This window comes from Trachurus trachurus, assembly GCF_905171665.1.
Source record: "Trachurus trachurus genome assembly, chromosome: 4".
NCBI classification, from domain to species: Eukaryota; Metazoa; Chordata; class Actinopteri; order Carangiformes; family Carangidae; genus Trachurus; species Trachurus trachurus.
This window is the reverse complement of record NC_139898.1, coordinates 23,421,860-23,442,233: the sequence shown is the minus strand read 5'-3', so window position 1 is coordinate 23,442,233 and position 20,374 is coordinate 23,421,860. Positions and strand designations below refer to the sequence as shown.

The 20,374-nt window shown below is 41.4% G+C and overlaps 1 protein-coding gene across 3 annotated transcripts in view; it reads left to right on the top strand.

Moving 5' to 3' along the window:
• Window positions 1-20,374, top strand: part of dennd1b (DENN/MADD domain containing 1B) — a 103,310-nt gene that overhangs the window by 61,767 nt on the left and 21,169 nt on the right. For all 3 annotated transcript variants that reach the window (XM_083969463.1, XM_083969462.1, XM_083969464.1), the window contains 5 exons: window positions 971-1,071; window positions 3,197-3,242; window positions 4,791-4,892; window positions 13,752-13,877; window positions 17,883-17,984. In XM_083969463.1, the coding sequence (XP_083825589.1) occupies window positions 971-1,071; window positions 3,197-3,242; window positions 4,791-4,892; window positions 13,752-13,877; window positions 17,883-17,984 (477 nt within the window). The remainder of the gene's footprint in view (window positions 1-970; window positions 1,072-3,196; window positions 3,243-4,790; window positions 4,893-13,751; window positions 13,878-17,882; window positions 17,985-20,374) is intronic.

Here is a 20,374-nt window from a genome sequence, read left to right as displayed (position 1 = left end):
TTCCTAGTCATAGTAGTTGGGGTAATTTTGATTTTTATGGTTACTGTCAGCACTGTTTTGGGCTGCCTTTGTTGCTTTTGTGCAGGTCGCAGCACAATTCTTACTTTGACGTTGAATGGAAAAGCAGTTAATTATGAACACGATGGTATTTGGGCTCAAACGGGGCAAGAATCGCCACTTTAGATAATTTTTCAATTCAGATCGGCATATGCAATAGTGGTGATGCTATTGCAGCGATGACACACCACAACTGAATCCATATATGTAGAGGAAACACTGGTTCCATGTTCTCTCTGTGTGTAAAAGGAGTTGTCAGTCTTTTCTATACTTTTCTCTTCACCTCTTCATCGATCTTCCTCTCCTCCGCTGTGTTTCTGTCACGAGGTTAAAGACGGGCTCCTGTCGGCTGGTTGATCTCCAGCTCTCAGTCTCAGTTCTTCTCTTTCCTCCCCAACAATAGCTCGCAGGTCGTGTGTTCATCACCATCACAGCAGCACCAGGCACGTCAGTGTACCGTGTGTTTTCTGAGGGCTGTTCGTCAGTGAGCAGGGTTAAAGGCTCGCAACATGCTTGTCAGTGATAACTCAATGGAATCAAAGTACATCAGTGCATCAGTAAAAGGCATCACAACATCAACCAGCTTGATCAGACATGTGAACTTGTTTTTTTGTTTAGTTTTTTTTTAAAAGCTGGATATTAAACCGGATATTGTTTGGATGGAAGAAGAGCTGTTCTTCTCTATAGATCTTGGCAGTGTAAAGGTCTTATTAAATACGTTGTAGAAATGCAATAGACGCAAAAGAAGAAGGAATAACACTATATTTGATGCAAATTTATTTTATTCTTTCCTCAGTTTTCCAGAGTTCTTAGGAGTGAAATCAATCAAGTACAGAAGCACCGAAGGGTGTTTTTGTTTGTCGTGGAAAGTTGTGTGCTGACTTTGTCGTCTTGTCTGGTTCTTTTTCTCTAGTTAACTGCATGTGTCCACGGTGCAGCTGCTTTGCTCTTTCCCATGTACTGGCAGCACATCTTCATCCCTGTGCTGCCCCCGCATCTTCTGGACTATTGCTGGTAAGGCTGACCACCTGTGAAACAAACACACACACACACACATGCACACAAACAATGAGGATCATCATAACAAATGTATACACCTTTCTTTCTCTCTTCTTTTCCTCCATATATCTGTCATTTTCCAGCCACCTTCCAACACTCATGCACCGAGCTCTACCGCTAAAGCCCTCAGTGTAATATTGCAGATGCACATGTTCACACGTTCTCCCACCCGTTCTTGGAGTCGTTCTCACGATTGCTCTCGTCGGTACGCCTTCTCCTGCGCGGCCCCCTCAACATAATGAACAGCCCAGATCACCTTGCTCCATATTTCATGCCAGTGCTAGCTCCACGCTCTCATCATCGTAGCCCTCTCAGGGGTTCATTACCACCCATCCAACGCAAATCCTACAAATCTGAATGGACTTGATTGAAACTGAATGGAGAGCAGAAGTAACAGCTCATCTGCGAACCTCTGTGCGTTCAGGTCAACTTCAGATCTGTACATGTTAAAAGAAAGCACAGAGTGGAGAAGTCGGCTCGTGTAAAAGGAGCTATGTTTTTTTTTTTTTCTTTTTGTGGTTGAATCAGTGATGATAGCTTGTACAGTACAGGGCCTACACCATGAGGGACACATCAGCTTTGAGAAGCTATTCATCACTGACAGTAAAATGTGATTTTCAACACTCTGTGAAGCCTCATCGTTATCTTATTCAATCACAGGAGTGTTCCCCAAGCACTGATTAGATAACTAAATAATATTACATGCTCTGTGTGTGTGTATATGTAAAATACATCAGTCTTTCTGCGGGTCTGTACTGTACAGTATAAGCGCATGTGTCTCGGTGTAAATGTTCATGAAAGTCAGTAATGTAAACAGAGACAACAGCGGCTACAGTACAGTGAGTGCCTGCTGTTTGTTTTGCCGTTGCTTTAAGTTGATTACAAGCCTGTGGCCTCTGAATCACTCAGGCCAGGAATACATTGACCCAAAGCGATTGGATTATTGCTGCCTCTGTAAACCTCATCATAAAAATGGTTTCTATTATTTGACTGTTTTTGTTGATTTTATTCATCTCGGTGGATGGGAATCATACTCTATGATTCAACTTTTCCTCGCCACTAATGTTCAGTATGAAGATGAATATAAATCACACGATAATAACCATGCAAAGTATATATTTTTTAGTATAAAATGAAAACTTTTGACACTCTTACCCTTTATTTATCTCTTTAGCGTTCCAAGTCTTTTATATACTTCCTGAATCTACCATTTTGTTAAGAGAAAAGCACCATTAAATATCTTGCAAGTGCAGTTATTGCCATTGATAATATTATATTAATCATTAGAAAGTTGTAGTTATAACAGTTATTATTTTTTCTGTAAGACAAATATATGTTACAGTTTTAGATTATTCAAAATGGACAAAACCATTTGGAAACCCATCCAGTGTCTGAAAAATCAAAACTACTCGTTAGCAGCACAGTGAAGCAGAAATGCATTGGTTCTTTTGAACCAGGCAACTTTTCTCTTTAAAAACAAGTTCAGTGACACCTTATGTGTTGGGTTTGTCCTCCTATATACTATATACAGTACACACCAGTTAAATTAATGTTGTTTTCGCCGGAAATAATACGTAAATATGATTTGGTTAAAACAGCATGTGGAGGGTGGTCAGTTTTGTTGCCCATGTGCAGCTGAATTAAAATATACAGTTTTGATTGTTTTCAACTGTAGTGCGATACTTCTCCTTTAATTTCCTACAATGATGAAAGAGATTTTACTTTTACAAAATTTGGTGTTTGATTTACCTGTTTAATTTTTTTGTTGTCTTTTTCAAATGAATAATTCAGGCTGTAACATGTTAATCACAGATGCCATCACAGGCGATATCACAGTCAGGTCATGTTGTGACTAGCTAAAGAACAATTAAAAATCAGAACAGTGATTTAATGTATGTCTGCAGACTAATCTGTTAATGAAAGACTACCCACAACATCAAAGATTTTATTTTTTCAGATGTGTGCGTGTGTGTGTGAAATGTGCCGTGCTCGTGCAGCTTCCATAAAACATTTCTTTACTGCATGTAGCCATCTGATATTGATATTGCTCACAGCTTTTTTTCCCTCTTTCCATCCACAGTGCCCCCATGCCATACTTTGTGGGAGTTCATCTTAGTCTGTTGGAGGTACGTTCGTTAATCTATGGGGATGTGTATGTATGCATATGAATGTGCATGTATATACATTTGCATCATTATTCTCTATACAGTACATACATGTGCATAATTATACAAGCTGTTTTGGAAATTGATTTATGTGTGTACATCTACAGTTGAATTATGATGATGATGTTTCCTAATTTTTAATAAACTTCAGGGTCCTGGTCAGTGGATCTTTCTTTAAGAAAAATAAACATTTAGGTAATATCTTTTTGTAAATATACTGCTTATAGCAATGCTGCTCCGGGTGAAATGTGCTCTTAATTGTGGTGTGAAATATTTAAAATTTCTGTAAAGCAGTTTTGTGGCACCTCCAACACATTGAATCAAAAAAAAAAAAAAAAACTGACAGGATATGTTTTTTCCTCTATATCTATCTCTCTCTCTCTCTCTCTTGCTTGTGTGCATTCTTAACCACAAGTACAAAAGACAGAGAGAGAAAGGCAGAAAAAGCATCTGCAAACAAAGAGCTTTTCTACTTCATTGTTAAACCGTGTGTGTTGGCTGGGGGGTCACCAGCACTGCTGTTGTGTGTGAATGCTTGTTGCAAGCACGCGCATATTTGCGCTCGTGTTCAAGTGTTAGTATGTAAGTGTGTGTGTGTGTGTGTATAATTGTGCAAATGCATATGTTATAATGCATGTGTGTGTGTGTGTGTGTGTGTGTGATATTTGTCTGACAGTTGCGGCAGTGGCAGTATTTATCACACTCTGCATCCGTGACAGACCCCCTTTCCACCACTACATAATTAGTCCAGATCAGCATGTGAGCCTCCACTGCACAGGCTGTCACAAAAGTGACAAACTAGAAATTCACACACTATGCTGTCTCCCCCCACCACCACCCCCCGACACCTGCCTGCATCCTGCACCACACTGAAATAATTGTTGAATTTGTCGCCATCAGGATGCACACAGCACAGCACAGCATCACTGTGCTGTTGTTGATGTATGAGGTTTTTTGGTGCAGTGGAAACTGTTTGTGCAATCCAAACGTTTCCTCTCAGCGTCGTTCTTCATTTTGTGAGTCTGTGCGTTACAGTAAAGATGTTCTAATATTTTTTTTTTCCTACACGCCATTTTTCATTGTTAATCGTAAAGGATTTGTGATGACAGTGTGGTTTTAAATGTGACCGCTGTGTTTTCTCCTTCCTGGCGCTTCAGGACTTCAATGACTTTGTCTGCTGGGAAAGACATTTGGGGACAAACTAAGGATTTCAAAATGTTAACTTAATTTCATGATTTGGTTATTAACAAAATTACATTTCCTACATTACCTCATTATGCAACATAAGCCAAACACACATCAACTGACCAGTGTAATAATTATTGTAAAAAAAAAACATCAAATAAATTTAATGTGCTACAAAAAAATGTACAATTTGAAATTATGCAAAACAAAAACATTTCTATAAATTATGTATAAACTTCTACCTCCATTTGACAAGTTAAAATAATATTTCCAGGTGAATATTAGTTGAGTTTCCTGTTGCTGATAATGCATTTCCTCTTTCAGAGAGTACGCAGTCGATCACTGGAGGATGTGGTCATTCTGAACGTGGACACCAACACCATGGAGAGCCCCTTTGATGACCTGCACAACCTGCCAAGTGACGTGGTGAGAGACACACTCACACACACTCAGTCACACACACACTCACACAGAGAGACATTTACCTTCCGGAGCTGCTCAACCTTTATTGTCTCATCACACATGACACGCAGACGGCTCCTTTTTCCTCTTTCACTTCAAGCCTCACTTGCATAAATACAATTTTCTTGTCCTCCAATGTCTCTCATACTCAGATACTCACACTCATTCTCAAACACACACACACAGAGACACACATGTGCAGAAAAAAAACACACACAGACAAACACACACACATGCAGAAACTTGTCAAAGTACAGCTCTGTCCCCTCCCCACATCATTAATGACTGCTGCACTGGCTCCTCATATTGTGGCTGTCTAAAGTAAACTCCCGTCGCGTCGTATGACGCTTGAAGGCGAACAGCATTCCCCGACCATCAGAGGCTTGTGGGAAAATGTGCAACTCCTTTCCCTTCATCTCCATCCATTCTAATCATTATTTCACAAAGTCTTGCATTTCTGCCTGCCCACTGGCACGTTTGTGAGAACGAGAGATAGGAGGAGGGAACGAGGCAGAGAAAAGAAAAGAAAAGGCAGAGATGGGTGATTTTCTAGGGGGAGAGAGTGGGAAGAAGGGGGCCAATTACCAGTGTGGGCCGTGAAGCCACCTGCCAGCGCATCATCCCTTTAATTAATGGAGCACTGACGCCGGTCAGTGCTACAGGAAGCATCACCACGGCATCAGGGTCACTTGCACATTTACACACATTCGCACGCACGCTTAAACACACAAACATCCAGAGCAACACACTCGCTCGTCTTCCCTGTCTTTGTCAACGCAGGGATCTGTTTGTTTAGCTGTTTTTTTTCTGGGTGTGTGTATTAAAGCTCCTCTGCGAGGCGCCGAGGCCCCGCTGAGCCTGTGGACGCACTATTACCCACGCTGCTCGCAGTATATGCTCAGGTTCCACCGCCTACCGAACTCCTGCCCCAACAGCAGTATATAATTCAATCCGCTGCCCAGCAGACTCCAGACCTTCTCACACTTCTCCGGTTCTCCTGATTTAGCGCTGCTCAGCCTACTCACACTGCAAGTGTGTGTGAATGCCTACCTGCAATGGTGTGATCTCTCCCTCCTGCATCTTTTACCGTCTCCTTCTTACTTTTTAGCCTGTATGCCTGCCTATCCAATCGGCTGCCTGACTGCGTGAGTTTCATGACACCTGTCTGCGTTCTTCTCTCTCTCACAGAGTACTTACCGCCAGCCTGGACGCGTCTTGCTCCCGCTGTTTGCTTCTCAGGCTTCTTTGCCTGTGTGCCTGTCTGGCTGCAGCACCATCTTCTCACTTCCTGTCTGCTTGCTTTTCTGCACCCAGGGACTTAAGTCCTAAATTAAACTGCAAACTGAGTTTGTCATAAAAAGGAGTCAGGGCTTTTGAAAAGCGACAGAAGCAGAGAGAAAAGCCTTTGTCTTTGCCGTGTGATAAATTAAGTGGCAGGCTCAGAGCCTTTTTGCTTTGATCCCCTACTCACCATTTTCCTGACTAATGACAGAACATAGCCTGCATATCATGTCAAATTACACAACCTGAAACGGAAGCTTCGCTGGCATTAATATATTTATTGTAACAAATTGTTGTTGTTTCTTTTTTCCCCTATTCATTTTTTTCCCTGTCTCCTCTGATCTTTTCACCGGGGCTAGTAGATTAATAAGGAAGCGAGCAGGTACTAATTGAGTGGAATTCCAGGTCTCTTGTTAGTTTGCTTGTTAGTGATGAGGACATGCCACATGGCATTTGATGTTTGTGTTTACACACACCGCGATGTTTGAGGCATTGTGCAGTTTGTCAAAGAGAGGCCTGAAATCTTGATTAATGCTGAGAGATTCTCTGCCTGAGCTGAAGTGCCGCGTGTTGTTCCTGAGCTATTAAAACCGCTCTTCATTTCTCTCTAATTCTCACTGTAACACTGGCTACTTAACACTCAAGCTGTATTCAGTGTGAAACAGAAGCCCTGAGACTCATGAAGTAATGATTATTCTCACTTTATATATTCATACAAAGTGATGCTGGGCTTTTTAAAGTATGTAATGGATTAAAACGTAAAGGCCACGGGCAATTTTTTTCCCCCCTTTTTGCGTATTTCAAGTCTAACTAAGAGGGAAAACAAAGCACTCTGATGTTGATTTAAGCAAACCTTAAGAGATCCGTCTAATTATGGCAACGCAGGCTGTGAGCACATGTGGACTCTATTACGTCGCCCGGCTGACCAGTGGCCGTGCTTTTAGCAGGTTCAGAGTTCACAGTTGTCCTGAATTAGCCGCCCTCTTTTAGACAGGACCCCTACGCCGGCTCCACCAGTGCCCGCCCCTTAATGGTCTTTTCCCACAATTTCACACATAATATTTTAGATTTATTGACTATTACAAATGCTACCATGCCAGTAGCGGTTCCGTTTAGCGAAAAAAAAGAAGAAGAAGAAGAAGGAAGGATCTGAATAAAGGACTAATTGGTCGCGGGTCAGAAAAGGATGCAACAATCTTTTGAGAACAACTTGTGACACTTTTTAAATTGGAGCGCCACACGAATCAGAGGTCGAACATGAACTGTGCTTTAGGTCTTTATATTTTTGTATTTGTGTATAAAAAATGATGTTTCTTTTTTTATTTGAGTTTATTTTAAACAAACGTTGTGATATTATTAGAGAAATGGATTTTATGTGGTGCTTTTTTAGCAGGATTTTGTATATTTTAAGTTTGAACTGAAAGTTTCACTAGTTTTTTTAGCCATTAATAAATCATAATAATCTCAGAGAAACTGTGCTTATGTCAGTAAAATCAATGTGTTGACAAGCACACTGAAAAGAAATAGTCAATAAAAAAAAACAACAACAAAAAAAACGGTGGTTTTTCCCTGGAAGATCAAGGTACTTTTGTTTCTTTTCTGAGATCCACAGTTCCTCTTCCACACAGAGATTGTGCTGATAAAGTTATAATTGGCTTTTGGTTGGTGGAGCTGTTTACCGCGCTAGTCATTATAAGTATCCAAGAATAGCAAATTAGGAGTCTGTTAATTCAGAAAACAAACAGTGTGTGACTGAATCAGATTTGTATTTGATCCCGGCAATTGATCTCCAACCAATGACGGAAGATTTTTTTTCATGTATTATTCTTTCTGTGCCACATATTCAAGGTGAGGTGCTACAATGCAGCTTACATCTTTATTTTCAGATGCTCTCTTTCAGATCACAGCCTAATTCCTTCTATTCTCCTCCTCTCTGCCTCCCGCTACTTTGCTGACACCGTGTACCCATACATTCCAAGCCTTCGTACATTTGATCATTTGTATTCCCAATCAAGGGGGGAATTTACAGCGTACACTCCTACTTCCTGTATTTCAAGCCTGCATTTGGAGGTTTACAAATGAATGAGGGGGTTGAGGTTGTGTCTGCGCGCCTCTCCTGAGATCACCTGGCACACTTAATCAAACATCGCGGCTTTAATTTGGTGTTCAGTTTTCCGACGCTCCCGGAAAACAACATCTACATCATCATCTACAACAGAGTACAGCCGACAGCAGCAACATGCGCAGATGAACAGACACACACACAGAAACACCTACACACTGTCGGCCAGGAATGTACATCAATGGCACTCAGATCTCGCATAGAAGTAAACTTTTGCTACTCACAGATTTTTGGTTTGTCCACCAGATTCCCCCATCATGTCTAGTTTTTCGATGCAGCCCAAGTGTGTTTCATTTCACTGGTGTGTTCCCAGTGTAGCGGAGCCACCTACAGTAAAGCCCCTCACATGCTGTACTAACTACATGGTAGCTCAGCGCTGGGAATGTTGTTGCTCCACCTCAGTTACATACTGTACTTTACCAGAAACAGTCTGGATGCTACAGCGAGTAGGTAATAACATGCTCCGAGCAAAGTATCGGATTTTCTTTTTTGCTGTTGTTGTCAAATCCGTTACTTTTACCCACCGCAAACTCTCTCAAAGATCTGCTCATTTGAAAACATTATTTGACAGGTTACGATTGTTTTAAATGGCGCTGAACTGTGCATACACTCTCTCCCTCTCTCTCCGCAGCATTAGCAGCCCTTCATTTACTCATGTGGAGTTTAAAAAGCTGCACTTCATTTTCACATAGTCGTTCTGCCGGCAGTTCGCTCCAGATTAGAAGTCAAAAAGGGAGAGCAGCATCACCCACTGCGTTAGTTATTGAAGTGAGAGATGACATTTAGCTGTAGTTAATTATGTATGCAAAACTCAGCCGCTCAGCTGCTATAAGAGGTCAGCTTGACAAAGTAACCTCACACCGGGGAGAATCTCATGGCAATGAGATAGCCCTATTAAAACACACACACAGACTTTTTCTCCCCTTTGGTCTCGCTCGTTTTCATTTTTGCCTGACTAATGTATTGTATTGCATGTGCTTCACAGCAGATCAACATGCTGGATGACTAAGAATTATACATCTCACCATAATCTTTAATAGTATATCTATTCCAGTCTTTCTCTATTTTTACATATTCATTTCATCCCAGTACTTTTCTAATTTAATATTCGCTGAAGTTATTTTTAAAAGCAGACCTCAGGCTTTTAGTTAGTGATATTATGTGGTTAGTTACAAGAGACTGTATTTGACTCCACCCCATCAACTTAAGTACCCGTAATTGTGCAGTTTTATCGTTAAGACTGGAAAAAAAAAACATAGAATATTTCATTTTTATTTTAAATTGAATGAATGAATTTTCTAGATCCAAAACTGCATGCTCACTGTGCACACGTAGATACTGTATGTGCATTTGTGCAGAATATATGCTCGGCTCTCTGTGTGTCTTTGTTCACATTTGTATGTGTGTTTGTGTGAACGTCTGTGTGTGTGTGCGTGTGTGCGTGCGTGCGTGCGTATGTGTGCGTGTGTGTGTGTACAGTTCAGACTGCAGCACATCAAAAGAAAGTGGGAGATTTTCATAACTATTTTTTTCTTTGTAGTTCTTTAATTGCGTCCCCATGGCTTTCTTTCCCTGGACAGAATCTTAAACAAAACATTCTTTTTTTGTGAGAAGAAAACCCAACTTTTTATTTATTTATTTATTTATTTAACAACAGACAAGTGTCAGGGTCGTTATTTGGGAGGGTTTTTTATGCTCTAGTGGAATTTAGAGGAAAAATCTAAATATATATACACATAGTTTGTGTATAACTTTTTTTTTTTTTCATTTTCTGATATCTTTAATTATTATTATTTACTTAATAGTAAATATGATATTGTCAGCCCAGCTGGTAGGATTTGGCAGGTTTGGTGTTTTGTTAGAAACCAAGAGCAATGATCAGGTTTCATATGTTGTGGGGTCTGTCTGTTTACCTCTTTGCATTGAAAGGCTGCTTGCTCATGTTCATGCACAATTTATTTTTGATAAAACGAAGCTTATTTTGTCAGGTTTGGTTTCCTATTGTTTGTGTTCTGTTTTTCAAAATCTTGGGATGGTATAAATGCACCATATACAGTATTATGTACTGTACAACAGCTGTGTACTCTGCAAATGAATATAATTTGATATTGGGATCCATGATGGATGTCTGGGTACCAATTGCATGAAGCAGTGTGTGCACAGACACAGACTCACACATTCACACAGATGCCTGGTGTCACCTACATCGGTATCATCCCTTACAGTCAGGCAGGGATCATCATTGCACCTGCTAATTACCATCTCCAGCTGGAGAGTTAAATGGAGATCTGTTCTATGTCTGACCTTTGACCCCATGCTCTTTATGTGACGTACTTCAAAACCTGTTTGGGGCTGGCTGGGCCGGGCCTTAATGAGGCCCCATGTCTGCCCTCTGTGGGCTGTGCGCCTTGGATGCCCTGCTTTCATCCCCGACCATCTTCCCTTGATGTAAATTGAAAAGATCACAGCTATGGGGAGAAGACCTGTACTGGAAAGGCCTCTCTGCATAGATTATGAATATCATAACTCAACAGTTTTTTTTTTCCTCCCACTCCCTCTCCCCCAACCACCCACTCCTCTCTCTCCTCCTGCCACCCCTTCTCTGTACAATGCTATAGTTCTAATTGGACCCAATGGGGGACTTTCTGCCTTTGATCTCATCACCGCCACTGTGACTTTACACTAAAAAATGTCACTGCCAAATAGGGTTATCACCTGTAGAGCTTGGCCTTCCTCTGATGCCTGTACGCATCTCGTTAGCTTCACTCAAACTGTACAAGTTAATTAGTTTGACAGAGCTATTACCGTGGAGGCATACCTGATGATTGTGGTGTAGCAGGCGCCATTTTCAAAATCCAATTACTAAACATACATTTATTTTTTTTGTCTCAGTTGTGAAGGAGGAGAGTGAGCCTCACTTTTCTATTAGCAAAATGCTTTTTTTTTTTGGTATTTGTCATGCACTGCTGCTATATTTGTTATATGTGACAAATTAATTAATCACAAAATGTGACTAGAGAAGAATATTTTTCATCATGCTTAAATTTACTTGTGAGTACATGTGAAATTTCGAACTTATCGCTTTATCACCCATTTTTCTCAAACACTGGGAAGCAAAACACAAGTGATTGTGTCCCCACCTCATTAAAAAGTGTTTGCCACTGCAGAGCTCTCACCCGTTCAAAGCTGCTGTACAGAACTGTGTGTGCAGAGTAAACTCTGCTATCCTGTCTTCTCTGACAGTCTTTGGGGTATGCCTCCCCCTCTTAGACTGACATTGTGTTCGCTTTGATTCTCCCCCCCGAAAAAGACAGTTTAATGATTTACAAGGATGAAAAAAATCAGTGAAAATGCACATAAACATGAAATATTAATTCCAGAAAGGGCTTTACATAAACATAAAAGCATTTAGCACAATGAGTGAATATGGAGATGACACTTGTTAATTTAACTGTGATAAACTTTCTATTTGATGCCTGGGAGCATTTGCAATGGCAGCACGGGGACGTTGTGGAGAGTGAGAAAGCCCAGGGGAGAGGAATCGACGCTGTTCATTTTGTCTTTGTCCCAGTTTAAGACTGCCACTCTCTCTGTCTCACTTTCTTTCTTTCCCTCTCAGCCTCTTCTGCTTCTCTCTGCCTGTCCTCTGTATGAGCTCTGCTAACACTTTGCTTCTCCTCCCAGAAGTTCCCCAGATAGGCTAATTGCAGCCGCCAGACCGTGATATCCTTCTAACGCTGCGGCTTCACAGCATGACATATTTGGCCACCTCTGATTGAAATAGACCTGATCAAAATGCTATCACATTACACAGGAACTGGAGCCATTTAGTGACAGACTCAGCCTCTGTCTTTTTCTCTTTTTTTCCCCTCCTGCTTTCATCTCTTCTTCCTTGTCTTCCTGCCTACAAACCCTGCTACTACTAACAACAGGATTCAAATTAATAATATTGAGAAACGCAGTAAATATCCCATGTTGCTTCACAGATGTGGACAAACTAGGCAAGAATAACACTAGAATATCACACCCACAGATACACTGATTGCAGAGCCACCGGTGCACACACACCACTAACTATTACACTTTATTAAGAGGTGACTGAATGGACTGGTGAAATATGCAGTGCAGTGTGAAATCTAATAGTCAGACTGTTAACCAAAAACATTAATTTACTCCTGTTCCTGGTTGTTTCACATACACTTCTACACATCTCGTCTGCAGTCGGGTTTCTCTCCCCATATTCAGACAGCGGTGGTGAAGCAGACGGCCTGGAAAACTTTAGTTAGTTGTCGTGCCCATGAGCAAGACGGAGTCCTTACCAGCTGCAGACGCCGCTCTGTAGGCAAAGCTCATTGATTTTTGCATATTTATATGTTGACGTGCAGTATAGGATATAAAGCAAAACATTGCAAAGTTATTCAGGGAGGAATTACATTTTAATCTGTTTTTTTTCGCTAATTGAGGTTGAGGGTTATGCTCATAGGTTTTCTTTTAAGATCATCATTCACGCCTGTGCAACTGCGAGCAGCCCACACCGAGCTACATTACAGTAATTTAGACCTCCTGTGCAACCCAATCATGCTTTTGTGCGAAGCTGGCACAGCCCACACAGAGAGTGGCAGTCCCCTCGCTATCTGTGCCTCCTCCTCGCTCTGCCACGACGCAGCCAGGCTACTGCTGAGCAGGTGAGGAGAGCCTCTTGACAACTTCCTTCCCAGACTCCCCAGGGCCCCCGGTGGCCAGGGTGAATCTTTTGTCATCCTAAAACAAGCTCGGGCCTGCTGCTGCTTCTCCACTCGCGCCTGGAGTCCTGGAGACAGAGCCGGGAGAGAGGAGGAAAAATAATTAAAGACGTTTTATGTCAAGAGTCCCCCCTTTCTAGAGAGGGTGTCCAGGAGAGCCAACAGGGGGAGGTGGGGGGGGGGAAACAAGAGGACTGGAAAGAAAGCGGAGGGAAGTACAGTAGTAGAGATGGAGGGAAGAGTGAAAAAGCAAGAAGGTGCTGTTGTAGGGAAAGAGGGGGTGGCAGCGTGGGGAGAGAGAGAGAGGGTGAAAGAGGAAAGAGTGAGGATGCGAGTTTCCATTTCCTCTCCTCTGTCCCCTCCCTCTCGCCGCCCCCCGTCCTCTGCTCAATTAGCAAAGCAGCAGGTGCTCCCAGCAGCACAACAGATAAGCTCGGAGGAGAGGCTGAAGCTTTCCCCCTTCTTTTCTTTCCTTTTTTAAGATGACCTGCAAATGTGATACTTCACACCCAGAATGGGCTAGCTGTTTCCTCCACCAATTTCAGAGGTGATAATTTAACTTTTACCCCTCCATCTCTCTCTCTCCATCACTCTCTCTCTCTCTCCCATTCCCTCCCTCCCTCCATCTATTCGTCTCTCCCTCTCTCCCCCACATCCTCTCTTTATGTCTTCCACCAGGTGTCCTCTCTGAAGGGCAAGCTGAAGAAGCAGTCCACAGCAACAGGAAGTGGAGTGGCCAGGGCCTTCCTGAGAACGCAGGCCGCTCTGTTTGGATCCTACCGAGACGCCCTCCGATATAAACCCGTAAGGATCCAGTGTCATTGATCATTACAATGATCTTCAATAATAATGTCTCTTTTTTCAAATTAGGACCCATATGCCTTATTTAAAAAAAAAAGAAGAAATTTGTCAATGTCTTCTATTGGCACATCTCAATGCAGTTAATGTATACAGTATATTACAATTGTTGGTATTAATACTTTTTAATATCAGAGTCTTTGATTTCCACCACCATGCAAATAAAGTTTCAATAACTGTTCTTAATATTGCTTAGAAGCACTGAAATATATTGTTTCACAAGAAACAGGCACCAGCACATTTGGCAAATGCTCATTGGATGCACTTGAATAACCGGACGGCTTGTACTGAGTATGAAGGCCACCAGACTGTATTTCTATCCATAAGTTTTCACAGACATCAGTATTTTGCTCTTCTGAATGTGTAGCACATAGCAGCGACCTCAGTTTGTGAGAACTGAGTCAAATTTCACTGGCATCTGGTTAGACTGGGGCAGTTTTGACTGAAGGTAAAAGGTGTGTTTTTAGTCAGAGCGCAGAGCGAAGGTGGGCCTGTCTGAGGCAGTGAAATGTCAGAGGAACTGAAAAGAGTCAGGACGTTCCCTTTGAAGATCCCTTTTAGCCACCTTTGGTGTTTTACTCTCCTTTGCTAAGCCCCCCTAACATTTCTTTTCTATATCTTTTCTGCTTATCAAGTCTGAGTCAGAGCAAAGCAAACTACAGCATGTCCTGTTTGTCAAATAGCGAGCCCTTTGTTCCTTTGGCTTTGAGATTAATTGGACTTTGTGGACTACCGGAGTCAAGATGCTACATTATTGATGCTGTCTCTCTTTTTTCTGTACACAGACAGTATACGAACAAACTGCCTCCCCTCTGACACAAGCACTGAGACTCAGTGTGTGTGTGTTTTTTTTTCAGTGTGTGAACACAACATGCAGTAAATTCTCAATTCAGTCACGCTCACACCGAGTTTTCTTTTTGGATGGGATGTGTATAAAAGCCTTAGAGTTTACATACATGCATTGCACACACATAGCTGCCGATCTGCCTTCATGAGGAAGATACTGATCATAGTCCCTGTGTTCTGATATTTGTGAAATATCACTCCGCTGGTTATTGTGGTTCACAGGCCCATATGCCTCGACAGAAGGAGGGGTGTGGATGCTTAGTGGGAATCTTGCTGAGTTGTAAATGAAACAATACCGGGAAATGATAATGCGTTGAAAAGCAATCAGCTGATTAGAACAGCATTTCTGAGGTCATCAATTTGAGCTCACGTCGATGCTCCCCCGGGTTCTTCTCACCAGCCTAGAAAAACACACGTGTGTCTGCTGAAAGAACCTGAAATAGCAATTTAAATTAGTGTTCACCAGCACTGATGGAGCCAAGTTGGGTAGGTGGGTGTGTGTGTCTTCCGCGGCTGTGAGCTCGGTACCTATTTAAGGCAGAATTAGCCGAAGTTCCACTCGAGTAGGCAGGTAACCAGTTCATAGCACCCAAACAGGTGTGAAAACCTGGGTGTGGGGGTGGTCGCGGTGCATTGCATATTCTCATGTATATAGTGGGTGATTATATTTCTGTATGATTATAAAACACCTCTGCAGTAAATCTCACTTCCAGGTTGTTCAGTTTTTGTTGAACTGATTTTAAAGAGGTGTTACTAGGTGAATTTTCATTAAACTGCTGGTGCAGCGTGCTGTTTGAAACGAAATGTACACACACTTGCACTTCAGGTGTGTTTGTTAAGACAATTCGAGAAAGCGGTATTTAGCAAAATCTAAATGAAAACGCTTTCTTTTTTTTCATCCTTGTATTGCAAGTGATAGCTCCTGCTGTATCATGCTCAAAGGAGCCAGTTCCATCACATTTAATTGGGATTATATCGCAAGGAGGAGTTGCAAAACTGCAATGGAAGCCCGACTACTTCAATGCAGCAACCAACTGTTCATTTAAATCATTTATCGAAACGGATTTAGTCTAACAGCAACACACAAAATATACAGTGAAGAAAAAACTGACTATAGTAAACATAAAGTTAAAGTTAAAGAATGACCAACAATGATCAACATTTATTCTATAGACTACTTGGAATCTCATTCTTCAATTTTCAATTTTCTTTGTCCTTCAAATTAAACACCAATTAATACCAATATTCTGTGTAATTATCTAATCCATGTGGAACAATGACTTTACATTCATTTACATAATATTTCATCGAGATCTCATTAAAAGCTGTCAAATATAACTCACTTGTTAACCTGACGGCAGCGCCTGCACATTAACCAGAATAGTAGAACATGAATTTAAAGCAAAATGACTGTAGTAAGTAGCACATAGATTTAGCAGCATCCACATCCCCGTAAGTCTTAAACTCAATGATTTACACTTACTGCTTCACTTCCTCCCACATCAGAACATTCATCCTCGGAGAAACTGCTGCTCAGTCTGGTCGTTCAACGTATCTAATGTGAGATACGTTTCCTTGCTTGTATGCGTGGAGCATGGTCCGGTGTGTATCATACATAAATAATGTGATAAAAAAATCAAGTCTTGAGTCACACATTTTAGTGCAGGATGTGCCACGAATGGGGTGAAGTTCACCACTCGGATTTGCCAGCGCAGCGATACTGATGACAGCAGCCTTGGGCGAAGTTAAGAAATAATGCTCATTTATCACTCACCTTTTACTGTAAAATGACTCAGCCTCTAGCGATCCTCAGTAAACTGTGTTAAAACATTGCAGGTGAGTGAGACTCGCGGTGTAATTTCAGTGGTTAAACACAATGTGACCTTGGTAAACCCAGTTAAAATAGATTAAATTAATGTTGTAGATGAGCAGTGCAGTCGGTCACATTTGGTGTGAAGTGAACCACAGGCTTTAGGTGATAGATAGATATAAACTTAATTGTGGATATTGGGTATAGCTATGCGCACAAACCTGCTCTTAAAGACTGAATTTAAAAGTTTTTTAAGGAGCAGAGAGTTAGTTGTTATTCCCAGAGTGCTACTGAGCTTTGGTCTGAGGCTGTAGTAGCCAGATGGAGACTGCAAAGCTGATTAAAACTACAACTGAAGCTACTTTCAACTCGGCTTTTACGCGAGAATACGCCCTTAAAAACTTTTAGTGATGTAAGTGGAGCAGTATCGCTGTGATGTAATTTGGGCCACTGGTATCATCCCTGAAAATGGGGTTAGTCTCTGTTGGTTGTTAAGTTGTTTTTATGTGCCACGCTGCGCTTGTAGCCTGGAACAGACAAAGCGCATTGTTTTACAGAAAGGGAAAAAAAAAAAGAAAAAGAAAAAATTTAGAGCATCATTGAAATATGTGAGAATTATGTTAATTATGAGAAAACATGAATTGGAAATGACCGTGGGGCTGTGTGTGATTGGCCTGCAGTGCTTCTGTTGTCATCCTCCGTGTCTATAGCTCACAGGCCGACAGACATGATGTAAGAAATAGTAATAATGTGATAATGTGTTAGTGTGGAGTACTGGGGAGTTTACTGGGACACTGTCTTCTGGTCCGCGGGAGATCGTGTGCACTCTGCCGGGGGAACTGTTTTATAAGAAACTGTTTTGTGTGTTTTTTTTCTTTCTTTAACTTATATTCTTTCTCATCCTCCTCCTCCTCCTCCTTCCTTCCTCTTTCCTTCCTGTCTCTCTTTTAGAGTAACTTTCTGTTTCAGGCTCACTTAGGCTTGCTAATGAAGAAATCAGTTGAAATACTTCTTTGTGATAGAAGACTTTTCACAGTGCATAATAAAAAAAACGACACGATGTGAGCGTCGTAGTGCTATGAATTATATTATAAGCCACATTTTTTTTTTTTTTTAGTTTAGACCCCCTGCCTTTCAAGACACCAAACGCATCTGCCTTCCTTCCTGTGGCTCATTTCTGAACTATGTAAACATGGTGGAAAAACAGATTGGTACAAAGAAAGTTGAGCCAAAATTAATTAGAAATAATTGTTTATTTTAATTTTTTGCCAATAATGTCTCCATGGTCTCTACAGGGGGAGCCAATCACATTCTGTGAGGAGAGCTTTGCGAACCATCGCTCGAGCACCATGAGGAGCTTCCTGTCCATGGCTGTCAACCTGCAGCTCTTCAAACAGGTACCAACATCTGTCTGTCTGTGTGTGCGTGTGTGCGTGTATGTGTGTGTGTGTGTATCAACTTCTCATTTTTGTAGTAAAATCGATCTGACCATTGACAACGTAATGAAATCCTGGTGATATTTTTTGACTCCATGTGAACAAACAGGACCTTAGTTCATCTATTCACCATAATTACTTCCTATGAACATCTGCTGTCACTTAACATGGGCACATTGACATTGATGCAGAGCTCTGTCCTGTAAGCTATAGGCAAGCACAAATGAGACAAGATGACAGAGTGCTTATGGCAGGTTACTCTGTTCTTTGCCATCAATGTCAGTTTTATTTTCAAGCTGCTTATTTTTTGGGGCAGATTTTTATTTAGAGGGGTGAAAGTCTTCATTTTTATAGATAAAAAAATAAATAAAAATGTCTCTCAGCACCAGTTGTGCTCAGCAAACTGTCAACTGGGTAAAGTTGGTATTTAGTATCTTGACACTTGTAAGTTGTTCAGAGTGAGAGGGAATGGAGATGAGAGAGGCCTGGGGATTATGGACGGTTATTGACCCCTAGAAAGTGTTTACTGCTGTTATCTCTCAACACTCATCTTAATGTCTCTCTGTTTGCTCAACGAAACCAAATGTACAAACAAAGTCCACGATAAGCCCTGGTCTGGTAAAAGTATTTCTCACTGTACAAAAACAACGCTTGCATTCTGTCATCAGGGTGATTATACAAGTCTGTATCGTGTGTGTGTGTGTGTGTGTTTATGTGCAGCATATGAAGAGAATGAGTGTTTGTGTGTGAGAGAGAGTGTCAGAGTGTGTGAGCAGGTATCCTTAATTCATGTGTGGTTACATGAGGTAAAATCACTCATGTATACTTAATATGTTTTTTTCCTGCGAATCCCCTCAGCAACACTAAACTTAGCCGAGTGTAGAGACACCTCTGGCTCCAAAGAAAATTTCCTCTCACCCCTTGAATTTTTTTTCTTTTGCGCTCTCTGACCCGTGATAGTAGTTGTGATTTACCCCCGAGAGTTACTGCAGAGCGGCCCTCAATCAGCCTTTTGTTTCTCTGGACACTCTGCCCCCGTCTATAATTTTTCCCAGGCAGAGCAGATAGCAAGCATCAGTTCAAAGCATCCTCCCGGCTGGCTCCTGCCTCAGCAGTAGCATTGGGAAACAGGTTTCTTATCTCCTCCTCCTCCTCCTCCTCCTCCTCCTCCTCTCCAGCACGGGGGGGATGGGGTGAGCTTATCTCCTCCACTCCTCTTTTGACTAAAGTGAGGGAGGCCAGCGGTCCGCTCCAGCTCTGCTCTGGCCATGACCCATATTCATTCACAAACACACAAACAATACTGGTCTTACCCGGCCACACACGCACATTCTTTATAAAAAATAAGTACATGTTCTGGGACTAGAGATGTACTGTATTTTTTTTCCAGCCCTTCTGCTCCTTGTTTTGTTATTGATTATTTTTACACCAACTCTTATTCTATTTTAAGCCTTTCACCCTGTTACGTTAACGACTGTATCAGTAAATTGCTCAATATTTATAGGGCTGTAAGTGGAGCTGCTGTTTTGCTACTATTCACCAAAATTAAAAAAACAAACAAAAAAAAAACATCTTGACCACACACAGTAACTATAACAAACTTGTGTGTTTTTTTTTTGTTTTTTTTACAATATGAGCAGGAAATAACTTTTTACAAATTCACACTTTTTAAAACTTTCAGGTGGTTAATTATTTTACTCGCTTGTTTGTGTGTTTTCCCTCTTCTCCAGCTAAATTGAACAACCTGTGCCATTAAGTCCCACTGGGATTGTTAAGAGAGGAGAACCTCAGGGCATCGTGTTTGTCGTTTAGGAGCACGGGTTGTGTAAACAGACAGATTGTGTCTCTTGTTACCAAGCCGTCAATCACTATTACTGGACTAATAGAATATATTTAATCATATGTAATATTTATTTAGTCACACACAATGGCCAAGGTTTAGGATTTTATATTGTAGTGTACTCCAGCAGTCTACCAGGTCAAAATGGAGCCAAATTCAAACCATATTATTTGGATTGGTCGGGCCACAACATCCATTACACTCATACGGAAGCACATGTGTCATGTGGAGGTGTTGTGTGAGTTCGAGGTGTTACCATCCCAGCAGGAAATTGCTTTCTACAGATACTTTATTTCCTGATTGTGTTCTCATGCCCTGTAAAGCAGCTCTTTGGCTTCATGATCGCCCAACAAGTAATTTCAGTTTTATAGAAGCAGCAGCACGGAGCTGTTGATGAAAATTCAGCAAACATTATTAAAGCTTTGGAAGTTGAATGGCCCGGTGTACAAAAAGACCATTGTGCTGTCACGTGACCCTCAAGGCCGAACATAACTCCTCATACCCTTTTTGA